This window comes from Hylobates moloch, unplaced genomic scaffold (assembly GCF_009828535.3).
Source record: "Hylobates moloch isolate HMO894 unplaced genomic scaffold, HMol_V3 SCAFFOLD_10, whole genome shotgun sequence".
Lineage (NCBI taxonomy): Eukaryota > Metazoa > Chordata > Mammalia > Primates > Hylobatidae > Hylobates > Hylobates moloch.
In genome coordinates this window covers 20,188,212-20,214,176 of record NW_026652285.1, presented here as the reverse complement: position 1 = coordinate 20,214,176, position 25,965 = coordinate 20,188,212, and the positions used below count along the sequence as shown (strand labels likewise).

Sequence of the window (25,965 nt, the reverse complement as noted above, 5' to 3'; positions counted from 1 at the left end):
TATACTGGCCCACCAGAAGTGCCATCCATCCACCCATTGACAACTTAACCCTTTAGAACTCAGGTCCAGATATCACCTCCTTCTAAAGGCCTTTCCTGTCTTCCTTCCCAGGACTCAACGCACCCCTTCAGCAAGATTAGGTAGCCCTCCTATGGGATTCCATCATAGCCCTCGCAGACCTCTCTGATGTTGCACTGAGCACATTGTATCATGAGTGCTGGTTTGTCTGTGGCTCTTTCAGTCCTTTCCTTGCTGGCAAGGCCCAGGAATTGGTCTGATCCATCACTACATTCCCAGTCCTTAGCAGGATCCAGCCTCCCTTCTGCTAACCAGAATCTGCTTAAATACCGTCCTAGGCTTCCTATTGCCCTTAGGATGAAGAAGAAAGTTCCTAACTGAGTTCACCGAAAGGTCCTTCAAGACTTGACCCCAATCTCCCTCTCTAGCCTCATGCTTTTCCAGCCCCCATTCTGCACCCCTCGACGGCATTTACATTGACATTGTTCATTGCCCTGAATGTCTCTCGGCTGTGTGTTCCTACACTGCCCTTGACTCTCCCCATTGTAGCATTTATGGACTTAATTGTAAATTGTTTCATGTCTTCTCCGCTAAATTCCATGAAAATAGGAGCCATGTTCGTCTTGCACACTCTTCCATCCATAGTGCCCAGCACTAACAGACTACTCAACAATATTAAAGAAATCATGAAATCATAACTTCACAAACTCTTGTTGTCATCAGGCCATCTGGGGTGATCTAAATGACTAGGAACAGGACCATAGGGTAGGACATGATATGGAGGGACAGGACCCCCCCAACCCTGGCCCCCAGCCCAAACTACTCTGGCGTGGAAATGCTTTATTCCTAGGATGAGAGTGGAGGGAAAAGACGGAGGGGTTCCAAGGTGGTGTAAGTGCTTCCTAAGGACTGCCCTCTGGGGTCTCAGGGTATCGCAGGCTCCTCACACCCCACCACCCATGGGGCCAACCGTTCAGCCAGCCACACTGTCCTCAGAGTGTTCCCAGCAAGGTCAGCAGAGACCCAGCAGGTGGAGGAAATAATGGGAGAAAAGAGTTGAAGGTGGGAATGGGGAATGGGTTCACAATGCATTTGTTCAGGGATCTTTACTCATTCTGTGATGAAGAGAAGGTGACAGTTCACTGGCTCCCTGGGGGTCTAGGAGACTTGGGCTTGGCTGAAGAGGGACAGACACTCAGGGTGGGGCTCCGTGCCATCAGCTTATCAGACAGCCGCCTTTCTCCTTGAAGGGATTCTTGTCCTCAGGGATGCCTTTGAGAAAAGGGTCGTTTCCTGCTTGGGCCTCCACATACTCCTTGATTTCCTTTCCCGCTTTGGAAATCTGCGAGAATACGAAAAATGTTTAAGGTCCTTGTTACTTTCTCTGGATCCGTGATTTGGTCAGTGCCAGAAAAACAGGTTTCTGGGCAGGGCAGAGACCGAGGCCAAAGAGGAGAAAGACACAGAGGACGGACAGGTGTTCAGGGGTGTGAGTTCCTTGATCTGACCCACAACACTGACCCTGACCTTCATGGGCTGCTTGGCCAGAGCCAGCCCAGACACAGGGCTGGACACGCTGAACTCTCCAAGGCCCTGAAGCTCTCTCCTGTGCTCAGGGAGGCTGGCACCCTCACAGGGTCAACCCCAGCCTTTCTCTGCATCCTACCCCATCCCAGAGGTACCTCCTACTGCTTCTGTGGCCCTGGAACAGTCCCACCACCATTTCGGTCACTTCCTCCTTCCCAGGGCTCATCAGGAACAGGAAGGGAAGAGCAGGGATGGGGCGAGGAGGCTCACCGGAATTCTTGTGTTTTTCACTTCCTTCTTTAGCTGCTCCACCTCCATCTTCAACAGGTCCTTCTCGCTGAGATCCTGGGCCATCCTGCCCTAGACAGACCTGATCCTGGAAAGGATTCATCAGCCAGAATCATGAATCTCATCAGCTCTTCCAGCTCCTTCCACACCTCGACTTCTAGCATCTTCCCTGCCATATCCCTCAGTTCAGGCCCCTCATCATTCAACAGATATTCACTCCATCCTTGCATGCCCTGCCACTTCAAGAGTCTGGGGTCAGGAGGGAAGGAAGCTCCCAGTCTAATAGGGGAGGCACCATTTTTGCCTTTGGATTGTCTGCCTATGGAGGAAATTTGGATTGTCTCTCTACAGAGGCATCTATCTGTCTGTCTACAGAGGAAACAGAGAAGAAAGAAAAAGGAGTTTCTTTCAGAGAGGAAGATCTGGGTATCAACGTTATTGTTTCATATAGTGACTCAGAGTTTTCCTCTTTCTCTCCAGGTCCAGCAAGGGAGAGTATACAATAATGGTCAAGAGAAGGGGGTCTTGGCTGGGCACGGTGGCTCACCCCTATAATCCCAGCACTTTGGGAGGCCAAGGTGGGAGGATCGCTTGAGCCCAGGAGTTCAAGATCAGCCTGGCCAACATGGCGAAACCTCATCTCTGCAAAAGGTAGAAAAATTAGCTGGGGGTGGTGGTGAGTGCCTATAATCCCAGCTACTCGGGAGGCTGAGGTATGAGAATCGCTTGAACCAGGGAGGCGAAGGTTGCAGTGAGCTGAGATCATGCCACTGCACTCCAGCCTGGGTAACAGAGCGCAAGTGTTTCAAAAAATAAAAAAAGATCCCAGGCGCTGTGGCTCATGCCTGTAATCCCAGCACTTTGGGAGGCTGAGACAGGCAGATCACCTGAGGTTGAGGGTTCGAGACCAGCCTTGCCAACAAGGTGAAACCCCATCTCTACTAAAAATACAAAGATTAGGCAGGTGTGGTGGTGGGCACCTGTAATCCCAGCTACTCAGGAGGTTGAGGCAGGAGAATCGCTTGAACCCAGAAGATGGAGGTTGCTGTGAGCCGAGATTGCACCACTGCACTCCAGCTTAGGCGACAAGAGTGAGACTCCATCTCAGAAAAAAAAGAGACAGACAAGGGGGTCTGGAGCTTACCAGACTCCAACTCTGATCCCAGCTCTACTGCTTCCTTACTGCTTCCTTAGTGTGGCCTTAGGGAAGTCACTCAACCTCTTTGAGTATTAGTTTCCCCAGCTGCAAATGGGTATTAAAAAAACCTACCACATGCAATTATTGTGGGTACTAAGAAAATAATATCTATAAACTATTATAATATACTACCTGGCACATAATGAACACTTAATACACTTATTATTACCAATAATGCTATTGTTATTATTATCACTGCAGGGTTATCAGGAAGGCCTTCCTGGTGCCTAGCCCCAATGATACTAAGAGTAGATCCCAGCCCAGTGCAACCTCAGCCCCTCTCACCTGCCACAGAAGAGCACACTCTCCAAGTCACTTGTCCTGGACTCAGGTAAGATAGTGTTTGAGCCTCCTAGTTCTTCATCAGCTGAAAATCTTCAGATAAAGCAGATGGCCTGGAAACCAAAATCTCTGATGCCTAAGCTGATCATAGGCTCAAAGTTCTAAGCCCATCACCCGCCTGAGCCTTCAAGCCCTCACTACAGCAGAGCACAGAGATAGACATTCTCCCCACAAAAACAAACTCGAAAACAGAAGCCACCTTTTCACCACCTTACCCTGCATTAGCCTCACTCTTTTGGTGACCTCACTAGCTTAGAGCCCGCAGTGCTTCTATTTCCCCACCTCCACCGTGCAGCCCCACTTACCCGCCTTCGCCTGCTTTCTCCTCCTTCCCTTCCCACCTCTGAGCATGCTCTGAGGCTGTCCTTCCTCCTGACGCAAGTCCTAGACCGGCCCCTAACCTCCTTAACCAAGATGCCTTGTGGGCCCATTGGATCCCCACAGTTTCACCTTACGAATTTCTCCTAGCTCACTCTTCATCCACTCATTCAATAAAAATGTACTTGCTCACCAGGCTGTGCCACTTAGTACTTGGGGCGTGGCCACCTCTAATGCCTCTGTTCAAGCTTCTTTGCTGCCATGCCTCCCTCTGAGCCCCGAATGTGGGTTCTTCAGCACAGGGCCTACATCCTGGTTTTTTTCTTGCTCTCCTCCAAGGAACACCCAAGGGCTATGCCATTTAACAGACATTGAGCTCCTGCTCTGGTTGACACTCATCCAATGACAAGGGACCCGCTGAAGGAGCAAAAGTTAAGGGACCAATATGGTCAGTGGGAGGTCCTCTTATTCTCCCGTCTCTAGGATGACAGGCTTGGTGGTGGGAGGGGCAGAGAGGAGGCCCGCGGTCCATCCTAACTTCCCTGCTCCAGGACCCAGTCCAACTCTCAGCTGGGAGCTCTAAGAATTTGAAATCAGGACAGGATCCCGGAGGTCGTCTAGTCCAACTGTCCTGTTAATGCGTGAACCACAGCCCATACCTCCTAGGCAGGCTCAGTGCTCTGTCCACTGCTGCTTCCTAAAACCGCAAGTTCATCTGAAATTTGAACCTGGTGCTTCTCAAATCCAAGTCCTTCCTGTTGTCTAATCTGAGTCCCTCACATTACACTTGGTCAATTTCATCTTGTCCTGCCTTCATCAGCACAGAGCATGTAGGGCAGGTCTTCATCACATGCAACCCTTCACAGGCTTGCTAACACCCCTCTGGGAACCTCTCTGGTCATGTCTTCCCTGTGTCCAACCCAGACCCCTCTTGCTGCCGCATCGGCTGTTTTCTATTTTTGCTGTGCTGCTGCCCCACAGTCCTCTCTGGTATGACGGATCTCCATATCCTATCCACCCTCCACTCCCCTGTCCCTTGGTGACTCATCCCTGAGCTTCCCAAGGAAGCCCCCACCCTCTGCCCTTTCCTCCTGCCTTCCATGAGTGGAAAATCCACCTCCGCCCCCTATAGCAGGCCAGCCCCCTTCCTCCTCAGTCTCCGACCCCATCCCCCCACCAACCAGTTTCCTCTCCAGGACCAGGGAGCAATCACAGCTGCCCCGACCTTGGCTTCCTCTGCTGGGTGGGATTGGGGGCTGGGCCCCCAAATGGGCCCCTGGCTTCCCCCTTCCTCTGGGCAGGGGACAGAGAGGCACAGGCTCGGGGAGCAGGACTGACTTCCTCTTGTCCCGGAATGAGCATGCCTGCCCTTTGCAAGCAGGTTTGGGTCTCACCCAGAGGAAACCAAAAGCAATAAGAGGGAGGGAAGGCAGAGCAACCAATCAAGGGCAGGGTGAGACTCAAAACGAGAGGGCTCCCTGGGGAGCCAGACAGAGGCTGGGGGTGATGGCGGAGCTACAGCAGCTGCAGGAGTTTGAGATCCCCACGGGCCGGGAGGCTCTGAGGGGCAACCACAGTGCCCTGTTGCGGGTCGCTGACTACTGCGAGGACAACTATGTGCAGGTAGGTAGAGCGGGCGGAAGCCTGACACCCCAGCCCCTGGAGGGGGGACCCTGAGCCCAGCCCCAAGTGGGGCCCCGGGAGCCATCCTGACAGTGCTTGTCCTGGGCCTTGGCTGAGAAATCCTCCCACTCCAGGCTTCAGCTTCATCCCAGACCCCAATACTTAACCCTGACCCCACACTACCCAAGCCCCCACTGTGCCCCTTCTGTCTCTCAGAGCCTCAGAGGTCTGGGACAGACAGTGAGATTCCATCCTGTTCTCAGGTGTCACCGCAGGTTCATCCTTCTGAGTCCTCCCAGGTCAATTCAGAGACCCAAAGCCTCCGTCCTCACACAGATGCTGGCGATCGTTCTATTTCCAGGCCGGCTCTGGGTGAGGCTTCAGAAGAACTTCCCAAACAGCGCAGTGAACCTGAGATGGACAAGGGAAAGGGGTTCTTTCCCTGAGTTTGGGAAAGGGAGAGTGGGGATAAGGCAGAGTAGGCTGGGCTAAAGAGAGGGGATCTCATGCAGAGGCAGGGGGATGGCCTACATGACTACTGGGAGCAGGCTACTAGCAAAAGATAGGGAGGTGGCATTGTAGAACAGGTTTTAAATTGTGTGGTTGTCCTGGGGCTAAGAACATAGATTCCTGGATTCGGGGAGGAGAGGCAAGGCAACTTAGCCATGATGGAAATCACTTCTGTTAGTTCATTAATCTGTACAACTATCTTGTGAGACATGTATTATAATTCCTATTTTACAGATGTGGAAACAGTAGCTCAGGGAGGTGAGGTGACTTGTCTAAGGCCACACAGCTCCAAACAGCACAGCCAGGCATTCCTTTTTTTTCACTCTTGTTGCCCAGGCTGGAGTGCAATGGCTCGATCTCGGCTCACTACAACCTCCGCCTTCTGGGTTCAAGAAATTCTCCTGCCTCAGCCTCCTGAGTAGCTGGAATTACAGGCATGCACCACCATGCCCAACTAATTTTATATTTTTAGTAGAGACAGAGTTTCGCCATGTTGGTCAGGCTGGTCTCGAACTCCTGACACCTCAGGTGATCCACCCGTCTCGGCCTCCCAAAGTTCTGGGATTACGAGAGTAAGCCACTGTCCCTGGCCAGCCTTTTTTTTTTTTTTTTTTTTTGACAGGGTCTCCTCTGTCACCCAGGCTGGAGTGCTGTGGCATGATCATAGCTCACATAGCTTCACTGCAGCCTTGAACTCCTAGGTTCAAGCAATCCTCCCACCTCAGCCTTCTAAGTAGCTGGGGCTACAGATGCATGCCGCCATGCCTGGCTAATTTTTTAAATTTTTTTGTGAAGACAGGGTCTTGATATGCAGCCCAGGCTGGTCTTGAACTCCTGGCCTCAAGTGATCTGCCCACCTTGGCCTCCCAAAGTGCTAGGATTACAGGCATAAGCCACCACATTTGGCCTTCCCTGAATCCTGATGCCAAGCTCTTTCCTCTCCATCTTTCTGCCTCCCTACACGCTATGTGACTTTATGACAGTTTATTAGCCCTCTCTGTCCCTGGTTTCCTCTGCTCCCTGAAGAGCTGCAGGCTAACCTTGTTACCCCTTGGGCAAAACTTTATTTTTCTAACCTGTACTAACCAAACTATGAGAACAGGCACAGGGACCTCGTAGCATAGTAAGAAAATGTTGAAAAAAGAAATAAATGAGTAACAAGCGCTCATGGGAAATGGCAGATTAAAGAGAGTCAGTAATGACAGCAGTTAAAATGCTCTGGACCTTTCTTCTGGGCCAGGCATGTTACCAGCATGGCCTCCCTTCATCCTCATCTGAAGTCCAGTGAGGCGAGTCCCGTTCCCACTTCACAATGAGGAAGCTGATGTTTGGAAAGGTTAAGTCACTTTCCCAGAAGTCTCCTAGCTAGTGTCAGAGCCCGAATTCAAACGCAGAAATCTGATTCCAGAGCCCACTCCCTATGCCACTAACTGAAAATGCTACTCTGGGTATCATTTCGGTCTGTGTAGATGTTGAGTGACCACCTGCAGATGAGACAGAATGAGGCTTGCAAACCAGCTCATTCTCCTAGCATGGAAAGGCATGTTCCCTCCATGGACAAGGATCCAAGCAGTCCTTTCCATTCCTTCCATAACTTCTGCACACCTCAAAGAGCTTCCGCAGGGATCTCATTTGCACACACAGTGTGCACACACAATTTGGGGTCGCAAAGACCTAAGTCCAATTTCCAGCTCTGCCACCTACTACAGGAACTATGGCAAGTTTCTCCTCTGATTCTCGTGCCTGCCTTCAGGGGTGGCTCCATGGGTTCAATATAAAAATGTATCAAAGCATTTCGCCTAGTGCCAGCCCCTTCAGAAGAGCAGGATAAATGGCAGCTCTTACCATGACCATCATTACCATTCACTGGAAGGGTGGATTATAAGAATCAGTTCTAGGGAGGAGAAGCTGTCCTTGCAAAAATATGCGGGGCACGAGAAGCCCTGGCCCAAGTTGGAATCCTTGGACTCCTGCTTCCTTCGTGCAGAGCACTAACTACTGGAACACACAGCCTGTTATCTTTCCTGGCCTTTCTGAGGATCTTTGTCTAGGCAAATGCCTAGGAAGGATCTGGATCTCAGAACTGCTGTTACCTAAGGCCTGATTCCCCTACCCTCCATCCCCACCTGCAGCCCCTCTCTCCCCACACCACCCAGACACTAGGAAACCCATGGGGAATTAGGGAAGGCAGACCAGGGTCACCTGCAGAGTTCTCAGCCAGGCTTGACTGAGTTTACAGACAGGGTAATTTGCATGACGAACAAGCACTCAGCCGCAGAGATGTATCTCAGATGCTTGTCCCTGCAGACCTAACTTCGGGCTAAAAGCAAAGCCAGGGGTCAGTAGGTGTTCAGGCTCCAGGTGCCCAGAGCTGGGCCCAAGCAGACACTTTTCCTGTTTGGGCCAACAATTCCACATGTTAGTTTGGGGAGGAAACTGTACAGAAGAAGGCAGGCAAGCTAAGAAATCTGGGTGGAGATGAAGGAGTAGTCACTGCTCAGTTCTGCGCCTGTTTCCTCATTTAGTAAAGGAAGGTCTTGAACTAAATCAAGACCTGCTATCTTGTCTGGTGTTAATATCCTGGGTTGATTTCTTTGCCTATTCAAGATTCTTGGTGACATATGCTGAGGAGATGTAAGTTTTGTTGCATATGCTAATGCGATGTAAATGACATGCAAATGAGCATCTCTTTCCTGCTGTTGGAAAAGAAAGACAAGGAGGAGAGAGCCATCGCATGGGCTTCCCAGAAGGTTCTGGCTCAGGCTCCACTAGAGGCTCCCAGGTGTCTCTCAGACCTTGCTCTGAGAGTTTGTGGGTCTGTTCTCCATTGACAGGCCCTGAGGGGCACCTGAGGGCTCAAGCAAGGGGACCCCAGTGTGCAGCCTTGCCTGTTGGCCCACTGGCCCTACCCCAGATTCACCCTAGACTTGCCCCCTACCTGCCTTAGAAAGGTACAGGCTAGAGTATGGCAACTCCATGACCCGACCAGAGATGAGGAAGCTGCCTGGGGAACCAAAAGACCACAGAAGTTTTGCCCTAGCCCCCACTGCCTGATCTGGGACCAACAAAAACAATTTCTTGGCCGGGCGCGGTGGCTCAGGCCTCTAATCCCAGCACTTTGGGAGGCCAAAGCAGGCAGATCACCTGAGGTCAGGAGTTCGAGATCAGCTTGACCCACATGGAGAAACCGCATCTCTACTAAAAATACAAAAAATTAGCTGGGCGTGGTGGTGCATGCCTGTAATCCCAGCTACTCGGAAGGATGAGGCAGGAGAATTGCTTGAACCGAGGAGGCAGAGGTTGCGGTGAGCTGAGATCGTGCCATTGCACTCCAGCCTGGGCAACAAGAGCTAAACTCTGTCTCAAAAAACAAACAAAAAAAACTTCTTGCCTTCATCCACAGCCTGCTGACTCCTCCTGCACTGACTGGCAGTGTGACCCTGGCCAGTGCCTGGTACAGTGCCTAGAATACAGTGAGAATGTGCCCAGAGAATGTTTGGGTTCCCATTCGACCTGCTAATTAACTCACGAGTGCATATTTATGAAGAATCTTTTGCGTGTTGGGTGTGATTCCATGACGGGATACAGGATGAAACAGACAAGCTCCCTGCTTTCACGACACTTCCATTTAAGGCAAGGGGGGGTAGATAATGAAGATAATGAAAAAAATACATAGATAATATTTGATAGTGCTAAATGCCATGAAGAAAAGAGAACAGGGTAAATATGATAAAGACGCAGTGAAGGCGTGGGCTGGGGGAGATCTTAGTGTGGTGAAGGAAGGTGTCTCTGAGAAGCTGAGGCCTGCTAATAAGGATTCTGAAAATAAGTACAGCACGTGCCAAGGCCCTGAGGCAGAAACAGTTCAGCTTGTTCAGGAACAGAAACCCAATGGCCAGTGTGGCTGGAGGGGAGTGTGTGAGAGGGGGAATGGTGAAGATGGATTAAAGGGGATGAAGGTGAACAGAAAGGCAGGAGCCAGACCTGGAGGGGCTGTACGTAGGCCACGGTTAGAAGCTTGAATTTTATCCTCAGGATATTGGAAAGCAATTAGAGGGAATGAATGAATAAAGTCCCTCTGTTCTGGGACTCAGTTTCCTTATTTGAGTTCCCAAACACCAATCTGCAGACTGGAGCTAAACAGTCACATGGAAAGCTTTTTTTTGGTTTGTTTTTGAGACAGGGTCTCACTCTGTCATGCAGGCTGGAGTGCAGTGATGTGATTTTGGCTCACTGCAACGTCTGCCTCCCGGGTTCAAGTGATTCTTATGCCTCAGGAGTAGCTGGGATTACGGGCACGCACCACCATGTCTGGCTAATTTTTGTATTTTTAGTAGAGACGAGGTTTTGCCATTGTAGCCAGGCTGGTCTCGAACTCCTGACCTCAAGTGATTTCCCAGCCTGGGCCTCCCAAAGCAGTGGGATTACAGGCGTAAGCCACTGCGCCTGACATGGTTTGTTGTGTTTAAAAATGTCGGCTGGGCACGGTGGCTCACGCCTGTAATCCCAGCAGTTTGGGAGGCCGAGGCGGGCAAATCACCAGAGGTTGGGAGTTTGAGACCAGCCTGACCAACATGGAGAAACCCTGTCTCTACTAAAAAAAAAAAAAAATACAAAATAAGCCGGGCATGGTGGCGCATGCCTGTAATTCCAACTACTTGGGAGGCTGAGGCAGGAGAATCGCTTGAACTCGGGAGGCAGGAGAATCGCTTGAACTCGGAACGCAGAGGTTGCGGTGAGCCGAGATTGCGCCACTGCACTCCAGCCTGGGCAACAAGAGTGAAACTCCATCTCAGAAAAAAAAAAAAAAAAATTGAATGTCTGCTTTAGCCAGTGTTGCCTTCCTCTTTCCTTTCTACTATTCACCCCCACTATTACCCCTAAAAGGACAGCCTGTTACTGAAGTCTTCAGGAGGGTCGTACCATCATCTGTACTCAGTCCTCAGCTTGACTATTTGAGAATGGTATCTTTCCCTCCCTTTGCATCCATTCCCCAGGACTGCAGGTTCACTTTTTTTTTTTTTTTTTTTTGAGACAGAGTCTCGCTCTGTTGCCCAGGCTGGAGTGCAGTGGCGCGCTCTCGGCTCACTGCAAGCTCCGCCTCCCGGGTTCACGCCATTCTCCTGCCTCAGCCTCTCCGGGTAGCTGGGACTACAGGCGCCCGCCACCACGCCCGGCTAATTTTTTGTAGTTTTAGTAGAGACGGGGTTTCACCGTGGTCTCGATCTCCTGACCTTGTGATCCGCCTGCAGGTTCACTTTTTTAAAGTGAATTTAAAGTATGTTGTAGCAAGTTCCTCTTGCTACAACATCATTCTGCTGGGAGCCACCTCAAACATCTAAGGGTTGCTGCTCTCTCCCAACCCAGTCCCCACTTTCCCTATATCCTCTCCCATCCCACCCCAGCCAGCCAAGGACCCAGTGGAAGATGCTGGCCCTTAGGCCAGGGCTGTGTGTATTTCAGGCCACAGACAAGCGGAAGGCGCTGGAGGAGACCATGGCCTTCACTACCCAGGCACTGGCCAGCGTGGCCTACCAGGTGGGCAACCTGGCCGGGCACACTCTGCGCATGTTGGACCTGCAGGGGGCCGCCCTGCGGCAGGTGGAAGCCCGTGTAAGCACGCTGGGCCAGGTAAGGGGCGTGGGGTGTAGGAAGGCATCTTGTGTCAGGCCTCAACTCTTCAGCCCAACTCAGACATCTGCTACATCAAAAGTTCCTTCCTGCCTTCCGCCATGTCCAAATGCCCAACTCTACAGCAGAAGGTTGGCACTTCCCAAGTTTGTGGACCTCCTTATCTCTGTGGCTACACTACAAATTCCCTGAAGGCAGAGCTTTTTCTTTCTCGGAATTCTGTCCTGGACATGAGAAAGTGTTATCTACCAATCACAGCAGCGCCCTATACAGGAAAGAAGCAAATGAACCCTGTTTGCATCTAAATACAAGCAGTGCCCTCATAAATATCCCAGACCCAGGGTGCTAGCTTGACAAGGTCATCTTCAGCCCTAGAAGCACTGCCACCACCATACAGTATACACCCTCCACCCCGCCACAGTGTTCTAGCGCACACACCCTCCTCCTTCCTTCCTGGATCCTTGACCGAGGAATTGCCCTATAAAGCACATGCACAGACCCAGCCACACATTCAGCTTGGCCTGTACATCACCCACATGTTCAGTGGGTGGGGTGTGTCTTTTCCTCCCCCACCACAGACCAGAGTTCCCACCGTTTCGAACTGTAGGCTTTCTCCATGGAACATTCTGAGAGGAAGTCAATTCACTTATTTGTCCCCCAAAGGGGAGAGCTGATCCAGCCACCATTCTCTGCCACCTCCATATTCTCCCCCTCTGCTCCCAAGCCAGCCGCGTGCTTGTCTCTTCCTGGCATCCCCAGGGAAGTTGTGTTTTCTCTTTTCCTCCTGTTCCTGCTCAGCTAATAATAACCCTTACTCTCTTTCTACCAGGAAGTTGCTCCAAAGTGGCTCCATCCTTTCCTGCTACTTTTCCCAATTGCTATGTAGCCTGGTGGGGGGCGGGGGGCGGGGGGAAGGGCCCTCTTTTTCTAGACCTGGCTGCCTCCCATGGTCCCTATCCCCAGCCCAAAGACTTTATCTTCTTCCTCTTTAGGGGGAAGGGCGCTGGACACAGACCACCCCTCTCTGTCACCTTGAACCCTGTCATGCAGATGGTGAACATGCATATGGAGAAGGTGGCCCGAAGGGAGATCGGCACCTTAGCCACTGTCCAGCGGCTGCCCCCTGGCCAGAAGGTCATCGCCCCGGAGTGCCTACCCCCGCTCACACCCTACTGCAGGAGACCCCTCAACTTTGGCTGCCTGGACGACATTGGCCATGGGATCAAGGTAGAGAGAGGGGCCCTCCTCTTTCCCTCCAACCCACCCTCTCGTGCCTTGTGGCCCCCTTCCCTCCAGACCCCCAGTTCTTCTGCACGTTTTGTCCCCATTTGCCTCTCCTTTCTTTCCCCGCTCCCTGAAACCACCACTCTGAGCTCTTCCCCCTCTCCCTAGATTTTGTAATCCCTCCCTCCAAAACTGGTCTGTACCGTCCTCGGAGGATCTGCTGAGTGTGAGATCCTGAGCAGCCCTCGCCGCTCCCCCCACCCCCCACCGCCCGCTCCACCCCGTGGGCACCGGGCGTGTGGGAAGGGGAAGAGGGGGAAGGGAGGATGTCAGGGTGTGCATGAGAATGGCTCCCAGCCACATGAGAACAGCAACTTCCTCTGTCTGGGGGTTTGAGGTCACTGCACTGAGCAGTCACCCCAGAGCTGCTGTGGGTGAGAAGAAGCGGGGATACAGCCACACAAAGCAAGATTGGTGAAGAGAGGGGAGCATGGCGCTGGCGTCTTCTCAGCCCATGTCCTTCTGCGAGGTTGGAGAGGGCAAACACTCACACCCGTCCCAACTTCAATTCCTGTCTCCACACCTTAACATTTCTGTATCAAAATGAGCCGCTTGATATCCTTAACTTATCACCCCCCCTTAAAAGGGAAACAACACTCTACCCTTCAACCACCAGGCCTCCTCCCCACCAGTAGTTCTCTGTTGTCCAACTTGTATTCTTTTTTTTTTTGAGATGGAGTTTCGCTCTTGTTGTCCAGGTTGGAGTGCAATGGCACGATCTTGGCTCACTGTAACCTCCGCCTCCCAGGTTCAGGTGATTCTCCTGCCTCAGCCTCCCGAGTAGCTGGGATTACAGGCGCCTGCCACCATGCCCAGCTAATTATTATTATTATTTTTTTGTATTTTTAGTAGAGATGGGGTTTCTCCATGGTGGCCAGGCTGGTCTCGAACTCCTGAACTCAGGTGATCCGCTCGCCTCAGCCACCCAAAGTGCTGGAATTACAGGTGTGAGCCACCGCTCCCGGCCCAACTTATATTCTTTGTGCTTCAGCTCAAATCTCTTTTGTCTTACCCCTGGTGAAGCCTATGAGTTAACACTGTACCCACCCCTTGGGGAAGTCCCATTGGTAACAGAAGTTCCCTCTTTCATGTGGGCATGCACCCTGTCATTTGCGCATCCCCTCTGAGTGGCTTGGCTCCTGCTCCTCTCTGCCCTAACTCCCCAAAGCCAATTCCACAAATCTTCGAAAATGACAGGTGGGACACTTCTAAGTGTGATGTGTCCTTTCCTTTCCCCATCCCCTCCTCAGCCCAATCAAAGTTAGGGACCACCAAGCCAGGGCCCCAGCTTCCTGGGCTCTGAGATGGTCTGGGGGAGGGACGGGGGTGCTGGGCCCACTCAACCCGCTGTGGCTGTGCAGAGGAAGTGGCTGTCGGCTTTGGTAGAACTGAGTCCCAGAACCCAGGCAATGACAAGGGAGTGGGGTGGGGGAAGTGTAGGAGAGGGGCCTGAGAAGTGGAAGTGGGAACTGGCCATGCTGGGCTCTCCCTCTGGTTCTCGTCCGCCCCTCCTCCATTTCCTCTTTGGGGATGAGGGTTGGGGGCGGCCCCTCACCCCAAATGTCAGCCCAACCTCCCGCTCCTTCGCAGGACCTCAGCACGCAGCTGTCAAGGACAGGCACCCTGTCTCGAAAGAGCATCAAGGCCCCTGCCACACCCGCCTCCGCCACCTTGGGGTGAGGCCTCGCCACGACGCCAACTAGCCTAGCCCTGCCCTGCGCGACCCTGAAACTCTCCTCCCCTAGCCTCGCCACCCACCCCTGGCGCCCCCGGCTGCTCAGGCCGTCATGCTGGATGCCTGGCACCAAACCTCCCCCTCAGCCATCTGCCCTTCCTGCTCGCACCTGGCCCCTGCTGGCCAGAAGCCTTCCTCCTTCCTCCTAATACCCACTCCCCGTCCCCCACCAGGAGACCACCCCGGATTCCCGAACCAGTGCACCTGCCGGTGGTGCCCGACGGCAGACTCTCTGCCGCCTCCTCCGCCTCTTCCCTGACCTCGGCCGGGTGAGACCTACAAGCCCACGTGGGTAGGTGGGGGGTGGGAAGTGGCTTTTGAGAGGGGCCACCTGCCAGTGGTCATAGTGACTCCTGGGCTTGAAAGGACCCAGTTACTCCTGGGTCACACGTGCAGGGCTGGGTTCAGGATTGGAGGGGTGGGGCCAGTTGGGGATGCTGCATTAGGGAAGGCGTGTCCGACAACCGGGCTCTCTGGTGTTCAGCAGCGCCGAAGGTGTCGGTGGGGCCTCCACACCCAAGGGGCAAGCAGCACCTCCAGCCCCACCTCTCCCCAGCTCCTTGGACCCACCTCCTCCACCAGCAGCCGTCGAGGTGTTCCAGTGGCCTCCCACACTGGAGGAGTTGTCCCCACCCCCACCTGGTAAGGAGCTCCGCCCTCCTCTTCCCAACTGTGGGGTCGTTTTTCCGCCTCCTGCCACTCCCCAGCCCCTCTCTTGGATCTGCCCCGGCCAGCCTCAGTGAACGCCTCCTCCAAGGAGCCCAGCACAGGAGCAAAAGGAGGCAGAGGAAGTGAACTATCATAACTTAGCGCCTGCTGTATACCAGACCCTGTGTTCGAAGCTTCTCATCCATTTTCTCATTTAAACAATCCTGGCTGGGAGTGGTGGCTCACCCCTGTAATCCCAGCACTTTGGGAGGCCGAGGCGGGCAGATCACCTGAGGTCGGCAGTTTGAGACCAGCCTGACCAAAATGGAGAAACCCGGTCTCTACTAAAAATACAAAATTGGCCGGGCATGGTGGTGCAAGCCTATAATCCCAGCTACTCGGGAGGCTGAGGCAGAAGAATCACTTGAACCTGGGAGGCGGAGTTTGCAGTGAGCCGAGATCGCGCCATTGCACTCCAGCCTGGGCCTCCAGCCTGGGCAACAAGAGTGAAACTCTGTCTCAAAATAATAATAATAATAATAATAATAATAAATAATAATAAATAATAAACTTAATCCTAAGGGCCAGGCGGGGTGGCTCACGGCCGTAATCCCAGCACTTTGGGGGGCTGTGGAGGGCGGATCACTTGAGGTCAGGAGTTTGAGACCAACCTGGCCAACATGGCTAAAAATACAAAAATTAGCCTGGCTTGGTGGCGCGTGCCTGTAATTCCAGCTACTCAGGAGGCTGAGGCAGGAGGATAACTTGAACCCAGGAGGCAGAGGCTGCAGTGAGCCGAGATCACCCCGCTGCACTCCAGCCTGGGTGACAGAGCGAGATTCCCTCTCAAAAAAATAAAATAAAGGTCGGGTGTGGTGGCTCACGCCTGTAATCCCAGCACTTTGGGCGGCTGAGGCAGGAGGATCACGAGGTCAGGAGATTGAGACCATCCTGGCTGACGCGGTGAAACCCCGTCTCTACTAAAAATACAAAAAAATTAGCCGGGCGTGGTGGCGGGCGCCTGTAGTCCCAGCTACTCGGGAGGCTGAGGCAGGAGAATGGCATGAACCCGGGAGGCAGAGCTTGCAGTGAGCCGAGATCGCCCCACTGCACTCCAGCCTGGGCGACAGAGCGAGGCTCAAAAAAATAAAATAAATAAAATAAAATAAACTTAATCCTGAGAGGGTCTTTACCACTCTCCGTTAATAGATGAAGCCACTGACCCTGAGGTTCAGTGACTTGCCCAAGAGCCACCCAGCTAATAAGAGGCAGAGTCTGACTGTCCTCTACTGCTGGATCTTTCAGGGCTTACTGAGCACTTACTATGTGCTAGCAGCACTGTGGGAAGACCAGGACAGGAGAGGGCTGTAGGAAGATTGCATGAGATGGGTGCATTCTTTTTTTCTTTTGAGATGGAGTCTCACTCTGTCATCCAGGCTGGATGGAGTGTGTTGGCAAGATCTCAGCTCACTGCAACCTCTGCCTCCTGGGTTAAGCCATTCTCCCGCCTCAGTCTCCCGCGTAGCTGGAATTACAGGTGTGTGCCACCATGCCCAGCTAATTTTTGTATTTTTAGTAGAGACGGGGTTTCACCATGTTGGCCAGGCTGGTCTCGAACTCCTGACCTCAGGTGATCTGCCCGCCTTGGCCTCCCAACCCGCCTGGCTGAGATGGGTGGATTCTGGGGCCCAGCTCTTGAGCAGTTCCCTGACAAACTGAAAGAGCTTCCTGTGCCACACTTACAGCCTTTCTGCTTTTCCCCCAAGACGAAGAGCTGCCCCTGCCACTGGACCTGCCTCCTCCTCCACCCCTGGATGGAGATGAATTGGGGCTGCCTCCACCCCCACCAGGATTTGGGCCTGATGAGCCCAGCTGGGTGCCTGCCTCATACTTGGAGAAAGGTACCTGACTTCTGGGACTGAGGGGCACCGGATCCCACTTCCTCTGTTGCCCTGACCCCCATTCTCCTCCCTCTGCAAAGGTGTGAATCTATCCCCCGGACCCCCCACACAATTTTTCTGACGAACTGACAGAACTGGGGAGCTGGCAGCTGGCCTGGTATTAAATATTAACTAAGCTGGGGAGGGGTCCTGAAGGCTTGCAAGAAGCCCCCCAAGATGGTCCCTAGAGTCTAGTACTTGAGACCCTGCATCCCCAAGGCAGTGGGGGGTGAGGGGGAGAGGGCAAGAGGAGTATCTCACAGCACCCTCTTCTCTTGCCCTGCAGTGGTGACACTGTACCCATACACCGGCCAGAAGGACAATGAGCTCTCCTTCTCTGAGGGCACTGTCATCTGTGTCACTCGCCGCTACTCCGATGGCTGGTGCGAGGGCGTCAGCTCAGAGGGGACTGGATTCTTCCCCGGGAACTATGTGGAGCCCAGCTGCTGACAGCCCAGGGCTCTCTAGGCAGCTGATGTCTGCACTGAGTGGGTTTCATGAGCCCCAGGCCAAAACCAGCTCCAGTCACGGCTGGACTGGGTCCGCCCACCTCTTGGGCTGTGAGCTGTGTTCTGTCCCTCCTCCCATCGTTGGGGGAAGGGGTCCTGGGGAGAGAGAATTTATCCAGAGGCCTGCTGCAGATGGGGAAGAGCTGGAAACCAAGAAGTTTGTCAACAGAGGACCCTTACTCCATGCAGGACAGGGTCTCCTGCTGCAAGTCCCAACTTTGAATAAAACGGATGACGTCCTGTGACTGCCCCACGGAGATAAGGGGCCAGGAGGGATTGAAAGGCATCCCCAGTTCTAAGGCTGCCGCTAATTACAGCCCCCAACCTCCAACCCACCAGCTGCCCCAGAAGGAGCATCTTCCCATTTCCTAAGTACCCACAAAGTGCAGCCCACATTGGACCCCAGACACCCCTCTGCAGCCATTGACTGCAACTTGTTCTTTTGCCCATTGCTTGCTGTGTGTGTGATGTGTTCATATGTGGCTGGGCACTTGCCCAAGAGTGGGAACGATCTCCCTGACTTAAGCGAGGCTCTCCGAGAGCACCTCACTGTCAACTCTGAGACTGTCGCGCAAGAGATCTCAGTCATTTCTTCCCCCTTCACCTCCTTTATAGTTGTAACACACCAGAGGAAGGAGGGGCTTGGGTTTCGCTGGTTCTGCTTAAAAACATCATGGCTTTCTGTTCCAAGGGTGGGGGGATGCGTGGAGGGCCCAGCCCGCGAGGGTGACTTTGGTGAAGTCCCTGGTCTCTTGCTGCATGGACGAGGCTGGGGTGCAAGGAGACACCGTCACACGCTGCGAGGTTACTGGCTGTCCGGACCCGAGCCGGACGGTGCGCTACCTCGTACCACCACCAGGAGGCGATTGTTCCCTCTGGCTTTTCCTTTGGGGGTGCTAGAAGGGAGTGCGGGGGTCGGGAGGCAAGAGGATGTAGACAGCACAGAAATAGTGTGGGGTTGCGGTGGGTGAAGCAAGATCGCAAAGGCCTGGGGCCATAGGTGGAGACCCTCTTCTGCCTCTGTGGGGAGTTCTTGTGGCCAGGAGAATTTCAGGATCCTGGGTTCCCCCCACAGTAGACTGGAGGCGGGGCGGTCACGCAGCCCGAGGCAACAGTTACAGCGGCGGGAGATGTTCCTTCTCTCACCTGCTGGGGAGCCCCTTCCTCCCAGTTGAGAGGACCAGGAAACACTGCTGCCTTCCAAGGTTTGCGCGCGACCCCGCGATGAGTCAGACTCCAGAACTCAACCGTGCACAGTGGGGTGGGGGAGGCAGCCGAGGTGGGTTAACTGCATAGATAGTGACGGCTCTGAGCCCCCTTCCTCAAGCCCCCAAATATGAGATTCCAGAAATTCCCAGAGGGACATAGCAAAGCCAAAGGGAAAACGGAGTAGTAAAGCTAACTGTCTTTGCCGAATCTCCCTTCCCCGCCCCCTCCGCCGTTGGCCCCGGTACCCCCCTGCAGGCGGCCAGACTCAGCACGACTTCAGCACTTGTTGCAGGTGGAGGCGCACGTCTGCAGCCGTTTCCCAGGGCACCACGCTGGCGCGGAACGAGCTGGGCTCGGCCTTCTGGGCCTCCTGAATGAGGCGGTGCATGGGGTAGCCGCGGCGCGGGAAGGCCACGTCGCCGCCCGCCAGCAGCCCCATGGGGCAGAAGTCGTTGGCGCCGTCGCCCACGTAGAAGAGGCGCTCGAAGTGCACGCCGTCGTGGGCCCGCTCGCGCAGGTAGTCGCTAAGCACCTTGTGCTTGCACATGTTGGCGGGGCAGCGCGCGCAGCTGTGTGTGTGGAACGGCCGCAGAGCCAGCAGTCCCCGCGCATCCGGCCCCGACGGGTTGCTGAGGATGCGGCGGAACAGGCTGTGGTGGCCGGCGGCGCGCAGCGCGCTCTCCACGCCAAAGGTGTTGGCATCGGAGATGAGAATCACCTCGAAACAGGCGCCCTGTTTTGCCACAAACTGCAGCAGGTCGCCCATGCCTGGCGACAAAGGGATGGCTTCATAGATGGCGCGCAGGTCCCGCGGCCGCACGCCGTGCTCGCCCAGGTACTTGAAGACGCGCTGCATGTACTCATTGTAGAAGCCCTCGCGGTAGGTGGCTCGCAGGCTCTCCGGGAGCCGCTGGCCCGGCGCGGCGCGCACGATCGAATCGTCGCTGTTTTCGTCTACGATAGTCTCGTCGAAGTCGAAGGTCAGGAGGAAGCGCGGGGCGCCCTGCGCGGCCATCCCGCCGTCCTGGGAGCAGGGGGGAGAGCAGCAGGAGGAGGAGGAGGAGGGGGCAAGCGAGAGGGGGCGCGGCAGGAGCCCGCCCGGGAGAGGCTGGTTAGCGGGCCACGGCCAGAGGCGCTGGCACATCCAAGACCTGAGGAGGACCCAAGTCTGGTTAAGCTGGGAGGAGTACCCAATGCCACCACCTCTATCCCCAACCTTCCCTGACTACTCCAGTGGCACCTCTTAGTTAACTGCAGTGGGGTTTATGCCCAGAGAGCTTCTTGGCATCTGTTTCCGCTACTCTCATCCGGGCCAATGGGGCTTAACAAGGGTCAAAAGAAGGGAAGAGCAGCTTCCAAGGATCACCACTTTGGGGAGGTTTCTGGACTGGACTGTTTTGGAGACTTCCAGTGGCCCCTGTTGTTGGTGTGGATCAAGAGAGAGTGGTGGGAACTCTCCCCTTCCTCATTCCCTGAGGCAGAGTCAAGGGAAACCACCCATCCACCCAACCGGACCAGTTTCCTCATTCTCCTTTTGGGCCGTGGGGAATCTATGGCTCTCTGGGAGCTGCTTCCAGCCCAATGGCACTGGACAGGGGTCTAGGGATGGGGCATAGCTTCTCCAGGGAGTTTTAGGGCCCTGTGCTGACAGCTCATCACTAATCACTTGCCAGTTCCCCAGGAGGAACGTGTCAGCAGGTGGGGTTTCTGCCAGAGTCCGAAGCAAGCAGGCAGCAGGAGAAGCAGTGGGGCTTGGGGAGGTAAGAGCCTCCCGCACCAGGCCACAACACACCTGGGAGACAGGTAAGGGAGAAGAGAGCAGCAGTGGCTGAAAAGGCAGAGGAGTGGGAGGGACCAGGTAGTAGGGACTTGGGGGGTGTGGAGGAGAGGGCTGAGAGGTCATGCTAGGGGACCTTGGAGACAGACTGCTGGACAGGAAGAGAGTAGGGGTAGGGATAAGGGAGTTCCAGGAAGTGGAGACCTTGGGCCAGATTCATGTTGGAGGGGAGGGTGGTAGGCAGCATGGGAAAGGACAGAGGACAACAGGAGACATGTCTGGGCACAAGGAAAGGCAAGCAATGGAGGCAGCAAGAGCCCTCGGCAGCAAGTCCCCATCACCTTTGCCTGCCAGTGTGTGAGAGGTGCAGAGGGGCAGTGAGCAGGTGATGTGCAGCTTCCAGATACCCACACACTGCTTTTCTCCCACCCAGCTCCCACCCCAGTTAATTGAGATGGGATTGTTCCTCTTTCTGGTTTCTTCCTAAGCCCCTCTCTCATATTCCTGGCATGCTTATGGCCTGGCATGCCTTGTGAAACAGAAACCCAAGCTCCTCATTTCAGAGCTGGGATTTCGATTGGCTATCTGCCTCCCTAACCAAGCTGTCCCTTCCACCTCATCCCTAGAGTCACCCTCTGGTCTCATCAACATCCAGTGGGCATTTCAGTGGCCCAGGATCCTTCAAATTGCAGATATAAAGCATCAGGACCCCACACCTGGGATGGAAGCTTCTAGGAATTAATGAAGCCCCAGTAGAGGTGAGGGTAAACCTAAAATGGGCTGGATAGGGCCTCTCCCAATGCCCTATGGAAAGGTGATGGAAAACTGGGGGCTGAGGCCTCATCCGAGGAGACCCATGGAAGGACCCACTTACCCTAGATAGGCAGCGGAGGCCAGAAACTGGAAAACAGCCACTCATTGTCAGTGCATTACCGTGGGCACCACCTGTAGGGACTCAGCCTCCAGCCGTTGTCACACGTTCCTGACAACCACAAAAGTTCATTTGAGGGTGCCCAGTCAGCTGCCTTTGCTTCCACCAGGAATACCCACCTGGCCCTGGTCCTTCTGCTGAGCTACAGGAGGCACTCCCAGGGTCTTAGCAAAAACAACCCCTCAAATAGGCCCAACACCTACAACTCTAGAGAAGTTTCAGATGGTATTGGAGACCCAGAGAAGTTAACTGACTTTCCCAAAAGTCACCCACTGTAAATGGCAGACAGATCTCAAACCCACACCTGAGCCTCAGTCCAGTGTTTTGTCTCTAGTATCATCATTGTCCCTTAAATGTGTTTGACACATCATAGTTTACAAATCACCTTCACTCATATTCTCTCACTACTCATCAGTCATGAATTCAGCCAATGAGAAGGACTCAGAGAGGTTAACTAACCAGCCACGCTGTTTACATGGGGCATAGACTGCTTCATGAACGCTTGCCCGCAGCTTTGCCCTCCTCAGGCCCTCAAAAAGGAAGGAGATGACCAAAGTTTACTATATCATAGCTGGGGTCTGGGACCCCCAGCCAGGTCTCACAGATGATCTGGGAATGGCCTCCCTGTTGCTTTCAGGGGTCCGGCAGTCAGACAGGAGAGTCAGGTTGAAATCTCGGCAAGACTTTGATGTGGCTTTGGGGACTGGGTTTAACTTCTTGGGGACTTCACCAAGACAGTGGCAAAGGACACCACCTACAGCTTCCAGTGCCTCTCTATTCTCCCACCTGTGCTCCTGGGGTTGAATGAGACCAGAGGCAGCTGGGACAAGATTTGGAAAGATAAAGAGAGCCAGGAGACAAGACCTTGAGAGAAGCAGAGGTCTGGCTGGCTGCTGCCCTCTGGTGGTGACAATGGTGATACTGTAAACCCCTCTGTCAAGGTGACACTCTCCCCTGACTATCCAGGAGGGAGAAGCAATTGCCCCAGGACAGAGACAGGGACATCCCAGGAGCAGGGCACAGGCTCTAGCACTATCCATCTTGCGGTACCCCCTCCCTCACAACAACCGGACCACACGTGTTAAATCCTTCTGTAGGGATGGAATGCGGCTCTCAGTTTTTTCCAAGAACTTCTAATCCAGGAATTAGGAGAGGTGGTCAAAGCTGAATGAAGCAGTGGGCAAAGAGAGGGTGAGGGATGGGAGAGAAGACAGGTCAAGGAGGAGGTGGGAGAGAAGGGGAGGGTTGCATGAGGGACAAGGAAATGGCATGGGTTGGAGCTGTCCCCAGTCCCTATCTGGAGGGACTTCCAACCTTCCAGATTCCCAGCTGATATCACATGTCCAACCTCAGCCAGGCGATTTATAAGAGAAAGGTCAGGGATGCCACTCCCCTTGTAAAAGCAAACAGGACAGGCACATGCGGCACCTGGAGAAGCAAGGGGCAGATACAGAGATTCCAAGGGGTCACCAACAGCTACCCAGAGACCAGCTTTCATCCCATAGAGAAGGGTCCCATTACTTTGCCCGCCCTTCCTTCCTTCCTTCCTTCCTTCCTTCCTTCCTTCCTTCCTTCCCTCCTTCCTCCTTCCCTCCCTCTCTCCTTCCTTCCTTCCTTCCTTCCTCCCTCCCTCTCTCCCTCCTTCCTTCCTCCCTCCCTCTCTCCTTCCTTCCTTCCTTCCTTTTTTCTATTCTATTGATTATTAATTATGGTCAAAACTTCTTATTTTTTCAGCCAGGCAGGGTGGCTTAAGCCTGTAATCCCAACACTTTGGGAGGCTGAGGCAGGCAGATCGCTTAAGTCCAGGAGTTTGAGACCAGACTGGGTGACATGGCAAAATCCTGTCTCTTTAAAAACAAAAATTAAGGCCGGGCGTGGTGGCTCACGCCTGTAATCCCAGCACTTTGGGAGGCCGAGGCGGGCAAATCACGAGGTCAGGAGATTGAGACCATCCTGGCTAACATGGTGAAACCCCATCTCTACTAAAAATACAAAAAATTAGCTGGGCGTGGTGGCAGGCGCCTGTAGTCCCAGCTACTCGGGAGGCTGAGGCAGGAGAATGGCATGAACCCGGGAGGTGGAACTTGCGGTGAGCTGATATTGCGCCATTGCACTCTAGCCTGGGCGACAGAGCGAGACTGTCTTAAAAAAAAAAAAAAAATTAGCCGGGTATGGTAGCTTGTGCCCATAGTCCCAGCTACTTGGGAGGCTGAGGCACGAAGATCACTTGAACCCAGAAGACAGAGGTTGCAGTGAGCTGTAATGGTACCACTGCACTCCAGCCTGGGTGACAGAGGGAGTAACCCCATCCCCAACACACACACACACACAACTCCTCATTTCTCATCATAAAATACAGTTACATTTTTCTGCTAATAATAGTATCTAGGGGATTCAGTTAAACACTTACTGTTTGGTGAGTTGCCCTTGTTTCTTTTAGTCTCCAAAGCAGAAAGTCAGGCATCTTGGGTTTCTTTCCCAGAAAACTGAGAAGGCCATGCCGTGACACCTCGTCCCCACCCCACAGGAGTCAGAGGAACCCCTTCCCCAGTTGGAATTTGGCTCCTGTGATGCCCCAAAAGGTCTCTCACCTCTGACACCTTTGTTCTTAGTCGTCAAATCCTTTTGTGGTCACCAAACAGAGTCCCTCAGAGTAGGGGGCAGGATCTGAGCTTCTCTCACAAGCCAGAGCAGGGAGAAGGGCTTCTGGGGGGTTTCAGGGAGTCCATATTCTAGTCCCACCTAAAAGCAGTGCCTGCCTCCTTAATTCTGCACCGGGTCACAGATCCCTGCCTGCTTCTCCCACCTTTCACACAAATGCTCTTGGATTAAATCTGTGGGAAGGGGGTGGGAGGGAAACAGGCCCCTCTCTGATATAGGCCCTAAGTTTGAAATTCCCCTCTTACTGGGCAGATGGAGTTCCTAGAAAAGTTTTGGGATAGTTTTCCAAAGGAAATGTGCAGAATGAGGATGGGGAGGCGAGGACTCCAGAAAGACCACAGTAACAAGCCCTCTCTGTCCAAAAACAAGTCTCCTTGTATCAGTCACTAGAAATCAGATCCAACAACTAAGCTAGAATTCCCTCCCTCTCCCAGACAGTGCTCCCAAACATGATCATCTTCCTTGCTCACCACGCCTGAGCAGCAGATAGGAAAAACAGAGGCCCAGAGAGGTCAAGCTAACATCCTGGGGGTCACACAGCGTCGGAACCGCGATTAGAACTCAGGAGTCTCTGGCGCCTCTTGGGAAAATTGCAACTGGAGCTCCCCGCTTGGCCCTGGAGACTCCCGTGGGCTGGGAGCTTGCGGTTCTGACCAGCTGGCGGTGGTGGCCCTGCACCCTGGTGCCAGTGAGGCGTCTGGGTCTAGCAGTCACCTCTAGGCACTCCCTGGCTGGGAGGACAAGCTGGCAGGGGATCCTAGGGGCAGGGGCAGGGAGGTGGCAGCTGCCGGTAGGGTTGGGGGAGAGATATTTTTAGAGGTGACTAGGAAGCCAGCACTCTGGCGCACCCCCAGCTGGCGGGCGCTGGGCTCCAATGCGTGCGGGGGGTGCGCGGCTCGGGGAGGGGTATTGTGGGTGGCAGGGAGCAAGGGGACACCAATTCCTTGGCTTTGCCAGAGTCGGGGACGGAGGGATACCCCAGCACTATGTTCCTGGGTAGGAGAGAGGACTCACTCCTGAGCTCCAGAACTCCCCCAGTGCCACGCGCGTGAAGGAGCGCCTTCAAACTCCACAGCCCCCACCCCACGCCGGGACCCCAGCCCTCCCCTATCTCCCAGAGCCCAGGACTCACGTGGGGGCGGCGGCGGCAGAGGTCTGTCTCGGCTGAGTTTGGAGTGTAAGAAGTGGGGAAGGGGCTAGCTGAGGTATTGGGGCGCAGGATGGAGCAAGGGGTGCTTACGGGAATTGGAGGGGACGCAGTGTCTTATCCACCCCCGGATTTCTGGGCTCCAGCTCACGAGTCCCTCCAGTCCCGAGGGACTGAGGATGATGTGCGTCTGAGCCGTCCCCTCCACTTGCCCCCTATCCCTTCGGGCAGCCGCCGCGTCCCCTTTAAATGCCCGGGAGCCGGAGCCGGAGCCGGAGCCGCGGCCCGCGCTGCGGCTGCTGCAGCAGCGGAGCCCACCGCAGTCCCCACACGTCACAAGCGACTGTCCAATCACAGCGGCGCCGGCGCACATCAAAGGGGCGGGCCGCCCGAGGCCACGCCTCCCTCCTGCCCCGGAGGCTCCCGGAGCGCCAGCCAAGGTGGGATTAGGCTCTCGGGGAAAGGGTGGCAGGGTGAAGATGGAGCGCTCCCTTCCGAGGAGCGTAGGTGGGGGCATCCTCGCTAGAGCGGCTGTGGACGTACTCTAAATCCCTGCCTACACACCCAAAATTGCTAGGGCTGTAGACTTTCTCATCCGCCGCCTCCAGGGCTCCGGTTCCTGAGATTTGCAGAAGTGCACCTCCACCTCCTGCCCATTCCGCTCTCGCA

General features: G+C 54.2%; 3 protein-coding genes across 13 annotated transcripts; 1 reads left to right on the top strand and 2 right to left on the bottom strand.

Moving 5' to 3' along the window:
- Positions 1–710: 710 nt before the first annotated feature.
- On the bottom strand, positions 711–25,499 carry GNGT2 (G protein subunit gamma transducin 2). Of its 5 annotated transcripts, none has more exons than XM_032163321.2 (5): positions 25,390–25,497; positions 3,885–4,108; positions 3,317–3,426; positions 1,816–1,921; positions 711–1,360 (listed from the first exon to the last, which is right to left on the bottom strand). In XM_032163321.2, exons 4-5 carry the CDS (start codon positions 1,897–1,899, stop codon positions 1,235–1,237), a joined length of 210 nt encoding a protein of 69 aa, XP_032019212.1. In that variant the 5' UTR covers positions 1,900–1,921; positions 3,317–3,426; positions 3,885–4,108; positions 25,390–25,497; the 3' UTR covers positions 711–1,234. The 5 variants fall into 5 exon arrangements, with proteins under 5 accessions (XP_032019212.1, XP_032019209.1, XP_058301565.1 ...); XM_032163318.1 differs by lacking the exons at positions 3,885–4,108; positions 25,390–25,497 and adding exons at positions 5,554–5,725; positions 25,282–25,349; XM_058445582.1 differs by lacking the exon at positions 3,885–4,108 and having other exon boundaries at positions 25,390–25,499.
- On the top strand, positions 5,148–18,262 carry ABI3 (ABI family member 3). Of its 3 annotated transcripts, none has more exons than XM_032163312.2 (8): positions 5,148–5,314; positions 11,288–11,455; positions 12,506–12,682; positions 14,330–14,415; positions 14,648–14,743; positions 14,962–15,116; positions 16,868–17,023; positions 17,349–18,262. In XM_032163312.2, exons 1-8 carry the CDS (start codon positions 5,198–5,200, stop codon positions 17,510–17,512), a joined length of 1,119 nt encoding a protein of 372 aa, XP_032019203.1. In that variant the 5' UTR covers positions 5,148–5,197; the 3' UTR covers positions 17,513–18,262. The 3 variants fall into 3 exon arrangements, with proteins under 3 accessions (XP_032019203.1, XP_032019204.1, XP_032019202.1); XM_032163313.2 differs by having other exon boundaries at positions 14,959–15,116; positions 16,889–17,023; XM_032163311.2 differs by having other exon boundaries at positions 14,959–15,116.
- On the bottom strand, positions 18,955–25,534 carry PHOSPHO1 (phosphoethanolamine/phosphocholine phosphatase 1). Of its 5 annotated transcripts, none has more exons than XM_058445580.1 (4): positions 25,390–25,534; positions 21,432–21,539; positions 20,451–20,572; positions 18,955–19,931 (listed from the first exon to the last, which is right to left on the bottom strand). In XM_058445580.1, the coding sequence occupies exons 2-4, from the start codon at positions 21,474–21,476 to the stop codon at positions 19,046–19,048; spliced, it is 1,053 nt and encodes a 350-aa protein (XP_058301563.1). In that variant the 5' UTR covers positions 21,477–21,539; positions 25,390–25,534; the 3' UTR covers positions 18,955–19,045. The 5 variants fall into 5 exon arrangements, with proteins under 5 accessions (XP_058301563.1, XP_058301562.1, XP_032019206.1 ...); XM_058445579.1 differs by having other exon boundaries at positions 25,282–25,429; XM_032163315.2 differs by lacking the exon at positions 20,451–20,572 and having other exon boundaries at positions 18,955–19,804; positions 25,282–25,429.
- Between the last annotated feature and the right edge of the window lie 431 nt (positions 25,535–25,965).